This window comes from Podarcis tiliguerta (genome assembly GCF_965153285.1).
Source record: "Podarcis tiliguerta genome assembly, chromosome: 1".
NCBI lineage: Eukaryota > Metazoa > Chordata > Lepidosauria > Squamata > Lacertidae > Podarcis > Podarcis tiliguerta.
In genome coordinates, this window is record NC_139534.1 from 123,130,056 (window position 1) to 123,138,866 (window position 8,811).

Sequence of the window (8,811 nt, forward strand, 5' to 3'; positions counted from 1 at the left end):
GGTAACTGGAGCAGATAAATGGTAGTGGTCCTCTCCTCAGTGCCATGTTTCTTTACGAAACAGCACTTTCTTCACACATCTGTAACATGTAGTTAGACCCACAAAATGTGCTGCTCACAGTGCAAGTCAGTATCTCTTGGTTAGGAATGGGACCTCTCATGCCCAAGGCAGGTCATTTGCTCTACTGGCATTATGTATCAGTAGAAAACTAAGGGCAAACAGGAATACAGTTATAAGTACACACAAATATTCAAATTAACCAAGAATTACTTCTGTAGATGAGAACTTAGAATGAAATATTTATTATCACAGAAATTTTAAAAAATATTCTTTTAACCACAATTCTGCTTCATCACAGTGCAGAAGGCCCTTACCATTTTCAAGATTCATATTTATACATACAAAGAAGCATTTCTGCACAATCTGTGTACATTCTTTATACCCAAATCCCTTTACATCAAAGATGGACAGCATTTTGCCGAAGGTTCTGCTGCTGTGGTATAGCTCTATTTGCATGGGTTGTGCATGTAAACACACTTTGCTTGCCAAGCTGTGCACTAGGGCAACAAAACAGGATTCATTCTGCATTAGTTGCAGAATCTGGTTCCATTATTAGTAGAGTCAGGACTAAATAAATAGCCCAATATTTGGAGCCAAAGATAGAGTATTTGAATAATTTTCAGATTAAACAAGGTTCTGTTTCCGTTATTAAAAAATCTGAAGCTTGATGGATTCCTCATGAACAATAAAATAAAAGAATTAAAATAAATAGTTAGAAAACAAGGTTGACAATAGCAATATTACTGATAGAGACACATCTGGATAACTTTCTCCACGTCACCTGTGGAACAACCTCAGGCATTTATCCTAGGGACATACCTTGATGCTGGTTGTTCCATAACTAACAACCACGTTCTTGCCCCAGTCTGGAGCCTTTTATCCCCAAAATGCATCATTGCTGAGCCAGTATGCTCTCAGAACAAACCTTCTTCCATTGTCATATCAATACTGGGGTTAGGAAAACATCAATGGGAGTTGGGTGGGAAGGGGAGGAGCAACGATTCCAGCAAGTCAATTGTGGTTAGAACAACAGGGCAAGGAACTGATGTTGGCTGGTGCTGCTTTGGCCTGCTTTTCCCTGTGGTGCCTGGGCACCTCCTACTGGAACCAAGTGGCAGCTCAGCTCCAACCAGTGCTAGAGGGCTGCCAGACTCGGTTTCCCAAAAATGTAATAGGAATTGCCTATTACATTTGAGAGTTATTGTGTGTGGGGGGGGGTCTTCCAATTCTAATACAATCTGCTCTGCCTTTAGAAATGTGTCTGGAAGCTATGACAAACAGGATGGCTGGTTTTAGCTTTTGATACTTTGACGCCATCTGTTCTTAGATAGGTATGATGAATGGGTGGAGTGGGCAGAAATTGAGGTGGGTACAGATATCTGATGAATTTCCATAATCAGCCAACAACACTACTGCAGGAAAGGCCTGCTCAGTGGCACCAAAGAAAAGCTGGAAGAGGCTTTAGTCCTGGTGGGCATTGCTGGGGGTGCATGCGTCCTGACACATTCATGCATACTGGATGCTGATGGCAGGCCTATGTTACAATATGACAAAATATGCTTCTGCAATTTATCAGGATCTCTGCTGTGCAAATTCCTAAACTTCTGATAGGGTGATCCTAAGATTTGCACAGTGCAGACTATTAGCATTTTTCATGCAAAAAAAAAAAGGAGTAAAAACCATCATGAAAGGCATACAATCTATGATTAGCATTTTGAACAAAGCAACACCCCTCCTCCCACAAAAAGGAATCTTGCTAGGCCACAGCTGTGCTCTTAGACATGTCCCGCCCCACTCCTACAGGACAAAGTTGCCAGGACATAGAGTGCACACAGTACACTTCAGACACCTCTAGAATCTTGAATTGGTGCCTGCCATTTGGATTTGATGCACTTCTTTAAGAATACAAGGTGTGCAAAAATGTTCTGCTTAAGTGATGTATATTGCACATAAAATCTAGAAATCGTGTTGCAGAGATACAATATTCTCCAAAGAGTTAAAATAGTTCTACCTGTACAGTAAATACTAAATTTAAAAAACCCATATTACTCCCAAATTGAAGCACATAATACTGACAAAGTTTAAAATCGGATAATCTACATATAAATTACATTTGTTAATGTGTATAATTAAATACCATAAAATTTCCGAAGCCAGCTATGACGCTGAGAAGTTTCTTGTTTATACCGCCACAAACACCATCCAAGAAAACAAAAAATCTGCAGTTTTAGACAAAGCACTGGAAAGAGTTACAGCATTGCTGCTTAGAGAGGTAGTGCCAGCTCCGTCCAACCAGATCAGTGCTTTGCCGTGCCTCTTTTGTTATCTCTAAACTATGATGGAGCAATGTAGTAAAATGTAAAAAGACTATAAAATTTTACAAAAATAAATAGTTTCAAATGCTTTACAAAATGCAAGGCATTTTGCTGCCAAGCATCTTGAAGCTCCTTCAACAAAAGGGAAGAGGCCTGTAGTCCTTTAAATACTTTAAAAATATATTTGTATTTACTGAGGTTGCAAATCCAAGTATGCAACTCCAGTGAATGTCAACAAAGCGTCTCATTTTATATTAAAAATAGAATCATTAGACTTTAGAAGATGTTTTCCCCTTATGGAAATTACTGTTATGCAAATTTTTCGGACAGATTAAAAATTGCACATTTAAAAAAGTGAGATTTGTGGGACTAGGGAAAGGTGCAAGAGACATATTCCTTGCATTTACCCTAGGATAAAAAAATTGCACAATTGGTTTAATAAATACTCCATTTTATATAACAGCTTGCCACTTTTTTTTGGTTTATATATAAGTTTTGGAGAGGTTTTGAGAACCACTTAAGGATAATGTCTATCTACCATTCCAACGTAACACTTTGCAGTTCAATCCCTCTCTCTGTGTGGCTTTTTCTTCAAACCAGCATAGGGTGGTAGCACAGGAAAAAGTATCTTTGGATTTTAAAAAAGTATCAAGACCCTACAAGAATCTCCATGATATGGTCCAAATCACTGAGATCACTTCTACATATTGGGATGTTGCTTGCTGATGAGGAATTGCAAGAAGAGAAGGTTTTCAATATCTCTTCTGTGGGTGCCACAGGCGATGCTCTTGGAGGAGTTAGTGAGGGGCAGTCAAAGTCTGAATCGTACATCGAAGTGTCAATATCTTCAAAAATGTCATCGATAGCCAAGTCTTTCAAGTAGCTAGTTGAGCTTGAAATTTCAAAGGAACCAAATGCACATTCCACTCCCTTCAAGTCTTGCCTGTCATCTTCCAACCGAAAGCCTGAAGTTTCAGAAGTCTTAAACTGATCATCTCCAGATCCAGCCAGGTACGAAGGTGGGCTCACGTCCTCCATGAAGTCCAAGTCTTTCAGAATAGATGAAATGGCAGATGACATGTCATTATCTGAAACCACCAGCAAGTTGTTTTCAATTGGGCCTTCCACAGGCCGTGGCTCATGACCGTTGGACTCCTGCTGATGAACACCTGGGAAAATGTGTGGTGGCATTCCAAACAAATCCAAGCCCAGGTAACTGGAAGGGCTGGTGCTGAAGCCACTGCACATATGAATGAACTGCTGGCTATTTTCTTGCCTCATCTCCTCCTGGATTTGCCTGACTGTGTTGGCGATAAGGACAGAGCGGTGCAGGTTTGGCTCTGCCAGCATCTTGTAGGTCTGTAGTTTGGTGAGGCACACATTGAGCACCAGCTGCCTCTTGAGTGGATATGGCAGGTTTCGGCTGGAATCGAAGGCACTTGACACACCTGCCATGTTCTCTTCATAATCACTCAGCTTGCGTTTCAGACCTCTTCCCAACATGAACCTGAAACAGAACATAAACCAATGATAAAACTGCAGAGCGGTATAACACAGTCAAGTATATGGCTGTAACAACACTCCTAGGTTTTTTGTGTTATATATCCTTTTTTACCATCAAAGTCCAGGTGTTATAGTAGAGTTTCCAGACATAAGCCAGACTTGTGTTCAACAAGGGTGCTGTGGCAGATCTCTTCATAGCAGTGATGGCCATACTTGGCCCTCCAGCTGTTTTGGGACTACAACTCCCATCATCCCTAGCTAACAGGACCAGTGGTCAGGGATGATGGGAATAGTAGTCCCAAAACAGCTGGAGGGCCAAGTTTGGCCATCACTGCCTTCATAGAGCTAACAGATTGCTGTGTTTGGAGGTGGAAATGCAAGGATAGCTAGAGCTTGCCACAAGCATGAAGAAAAGCTGCTGACCTCAACTTCCCAAGAATCCCAGCTTTAATTTTGTAAACACAAGTTTTCTAGCCCTTACAGTTGCCAATATATGCTTGGAAGCATGTGGGCAATGTCTAGTTGCAATTCTAGAAGCCCAAGTTAATGATTTGGGTATCAGAGTGAGGGGCTTCAGTGGCCATGTTGCTCCTTAGTCCTCCTCCAAACCAGCAGAGTAAACACTACATATTAAATTAGGTAAATAAGAAAAACACTCATTTGCTTAATCTTCATGATTGTAACAGCTCAGAGAATTTTGATTTCCTTAATTTAGCGTAATGTTGAGTTTTTACTGGCAACATTCAGAGACTAAAGATTCTTTCCCAATGCCCCCCCCCCCCAAATCATGCAAAAAAATGGTTTAAACATTGAGATTTCAGTATTCACTTTAGGCTGCTTGATCTAAAAGCTGGTTTGAGCGCTGAAGGAAAGCTGGGTTCTCCCAATAATTTTTTTGATTTTGACCATACTCTCTCCTCTTCCCTCCCAAACTTGGAAGATAGACTTTTAGTCTTGGCAAACACAGAAAAAAAGCTCTCAGAGAAGCTGTTGGAGACTTGCTACTCTGCTCCTGTTACAAACTCAACAGCTTCCCCATGGCTATAAACAATGTAATGTATTTCAAAGCAGAAGTGCTTTTGATCAAAATTCCAGACAATTGAGGTGCTTGGGAGAGACTTTTTAAGCAGAACTCTTGGCTCGTAAGAAGAAAGTCCTTCAGAAGGAGGAAAGCTGGGTGGGAGGGAGAGAGGAATGATCTTGCCAAATCTTCCCAAATGAAGTCAGGCAGGAAACAGCAGTTCTTACAGCAACCGTAGATCAAAGTCCAGCGAGGGGTGTGCACACCAGCCACCCTTGCAACTAAATTCCTCAGTGTTTCTCCTTTGACAGCTGTTCCCACAGAACCCTTACATTGCCAAGTTTCAGTAGTAGTGTGGAGATCTGGCACAAGAGCTTTTTAAAATGAAAATGAGGAAAAAAATAGCATAGGAAAGACTCTTTAAACAGTACTCTAATCAGGATCCCTTCCAATCTTGGGAGAATTGGGAGGTTGTGGGCATGTAGCTGGGTAAAGAGGGTATCTCAAAACCTAACACAGAATTTGTACTTCATAACGACAAAAACCTAAAGCATGATTCCTCAAACCAACTTCCTCAGGACACTCTCAGTTTGAGTGTCATACCAAAAGGGAGCAGCAATTAAGGTTTTTCTACATAGAAAACACTTTTGTGAAAGAAATCACATGCAGATCATTTTACGTCGTGATCACACACTGGTGGTTTTGAAGTACCTAAGGCAAATGGCAAATTTGAGAAAGGTAGCTATGTTGCACCAAAACAACAAAGTGTGTTGTGGTATGTTAAAGAAATATTTGTTGAGACTCTAGAACTTTAGTCCATAAAAGCTTATGTCACACTGCCTCATATAGTCTTGAAAGTGCCACAAAAAGGTTGCTTTCTGCAGCTGAAGATAATGGTTTGAATCCAGAAATGTTTTGCATAAGCAGAAAGGCACTTCAATTAGGCAGCCCTACTAAATTCACTTAATTTCCCTATCCTGCTACAGCCCCCTCAGGAGTGGCTTTTCAAGGGGTGAAGGGGCTGTAATGTGAGGGAGGCACCAGGAAACCTCCACTGCACTAGCTGAGTTGTTCCTCTACCACTAAATCCATGCCAATGTGGGTTTCACAACACTTACTATCCCAAACCATCTGCCTGTAGGTTTCTCACACAGAAGCACTTGGCCTTAGTGAGAGAGCACACTGGAGGCTAAGTTTACTGAGGCATGAAGTTTCATGGATAATCTCATCAACTGGTATGAAATATCATTTGATGTGTCAATATGTAAATGAGGAATTGGCAATCTTATTAATGCACCCCCCTTTTCTGGATAGTGCTCAAAACTGCTTTAGAAATAATAAGGTCTGAGTGGTGCTCAAGCCTCCCACAATTTGGAGCATGGACTCAAGAAAAAGGATCATGTCAGTCCCTTGTTTGGTACTGGAGAGAAGAGAGAATTCAGAAACACCAAAACAAGTTAACTGGGCATTTGCACTGCTGCAGATAAGATACCGGTGAAATCTGGGCTTTGCAAATCTGCTTTTGGTAGGGGACCGTTTGGAGATCCTTCAATTGCTTCAACACACACACAGAAAGGGGTGGTGTTGGGGATGCATAAATTTGAGATTGAAAGGCAGATTAAGGCTGGAACGTAAGTATGTTGTAGACCCTGCACACTGCAGAGGGCCTCCCAACTTCCCTTTCGTCTCAGTACTGGGCTCAGCCAACAGCTGCTCAGCTGACAGTAGTGGTTGCCAGCTCCACATTGCAGTTCAAGCCAGGCAAATTTTCTAAACTAAAGACGACCATATGAAGATTTTCCTATGACTGAGTGGACCCCTTCTCCCTCTCTGAAATACATAAAATATTACGTTCTGCTGCTCTCCTCTGCACAGATCTGTGCCCTTCCCAACAAATGCAGAAATATGCAAAGGTAAGTAAGTACATGGATATTTACACAACTTATTAAGATTACAAATGTTGAATTACTGTTTTGTCCAGCTTGGAAAATAAGCGGACCCACCCTCCCCTAACACTGCAGCTCCAACAAGATCTGAGGATGCTCAGATGCAGCACTGATCTACTGGGATGCTCCCCTATCTTTCCACAAAAGCGACACATAAAGACCACTTAAAACCTCACAAAATGCATCCCGATACCATGAATCCTGACCATCTTGACTACATAATTGTCCCTTTTTGCAGAAGGCACAAGAAAGAAACCAGAAGCACCTTGGAGACCACGGGACATGTAGATTGGGGGGCAGCGAATGTACAAGATACACACTGGTCTGGTACAGACACAACAGGAGATTTAGGGAGCATGAATGGTAACCACAACTGTGTGAATTGGTTAATGCAGATCTTTTCATGCGAGCACAGCACTTATTAACAAATGGAAAGGTTGTTAACTGAAAGACTTCAGGTAGGATCCCCCTAATAAGTGCTTTCAGTGCAAAACCTGTATGAGAGCTTCCGCTTGCACAATGGGGTTCTCTCCCTCCCCATGTGGCCTCCAAAACAGGCTCAGCGGGGTGTCAGAAGAACCCCTGGAAGAAAAGGAAACATTCTGACTGGCAAGCTGAAGTACTTGCAGCCTGGTATTGGAAGTCCATCCTTTGACAGCTAAAGCTCCACCTGTGAACAGGAGCTCAAGAGAACCAGTGAATGATGTCAGGACTGGAAACATTCTAAACCACTGGAAGTGTTAATCTTAAGCCCCTCACTCTGAAGTGGCAGCAATGCAATTCCTGAGCCACCATCTTCAAGGGAGACAGACACCTGACACAGGCACCAACTGTTGCAGAGAAACAGCTGCCTCTCCCAACACATGAAGCAAGGACAAAGGCGACTCTTCATGCAGAAGAAAGCACTTAAAGCAAAAGCGATTCATTACCCTTTTTTTTAAGGGCCTCATTCTCTCTTGTTTTCATGAAGCACTTCACCAAGAACCACTGCTCCTAAACTGCTTCCTTGTTCTATTTTCCAGGCACAGTTGTAGCTGATCACAGGTGTTTACTTTGGTCATTCAGCTCTCAGCTGATCAGTTAAGGAAAGTAAGCAACCACTTCTAAAATCAACATCTTGCAAGACTTCAATAAAGGAAGAGGGACTGGAGAGAATCAGCTTCACTTGCCTGTGGCTCTGTTCAAAGCCAATTCTTGGCTGGAAAAGCAAATTGCTGTTTCTGAACTTTGGATACAAACTGAAATGAAAAGCCTGCCATGTTCAGCACAATGGGAGACTCAGATTCCTTGCTTTCTCTAGTTACTACAAAACATTACAAACCTCCCCTAACTGTTTAAATTCACCCCAAAAAGCAGCCAGTAACTCTGGATAAGTAAGCTTGCTACTCTAAGTAATATGTATGCAACTCTACTAAACTATACAGCTTTGGCAAACCAGGAGATCAACACCAGCAGCTTCCAGGTTAGTTATAAGTATTCTTTGTTAGTATGAATAGACATTTCAAATTATTTTCAAATTCCCAAAGTATTTACAAGCAATTGTTTGTAACAGTCAGACAGAGCTACCCAATGTCTTATTTCAGATTTTTATTTTTTATTCATTTTAATTATACTTTCCCCACATTTAAAATCCAAATAATCAACTTGACAAAGAAATAGCACCACAGTTTAAGGAGTGTGAACACCATTGGACATGTTTAGCCTGGAGAAGAGGAGGTTAAGGGGTGATATGATAGCCATGTTCAAATATATAAAAGGATGTCACATAGAGGAGGGAGAAAGGTTGTTTTCTGCTGCTCCAGAGAAGCGGACACGGAGCAATGGATCCAAACTACAAGAAAGAAGATTCCACCTAAACATTAGGAAGAGCTTCCTGACAGTAAGAGCTGTTCGACAGTGGAATTTGCTGCCAAGGAGTGTGGTGGAGTCTCCTTCTTTGGAGGTCTTTAAGCAGAGGCTTGACAAC

The 8,811-nt window shown here is 41.6% G+C and overlaps 1 protein-coding gene across 2 annotated transcripts in view; it reads right to left on the reverse strand.

Moving 5' to 3' along the window:
* Positions 1 to 279: 279 nt before the first annotated feature.
* LOC310677170 (SERTA domain-containing protein 2-like) overlaps positions 280 to 8,811 on the reverse strand; it is a 26,472-nt gene continuing 17,940 nt past the window's right edge. For both annotated transcript variants that reach the window (XM_083439636.1, XM_083439635.1), the window contains exon 3: positions 280 to 3,882. In XM_083439636.1, the coding sequence (XP_083295762.1) occupies positions 3,024 to 3,878 (855 nt within the window). In that variant the 5' untranslated portion in view covers positions 3,879 to 3,882 and the 3' untranslated portion in view covers positions 280 to 3,023. The remainder of the gene's footprint in view (positions 3,883 to 8,811) is intronic.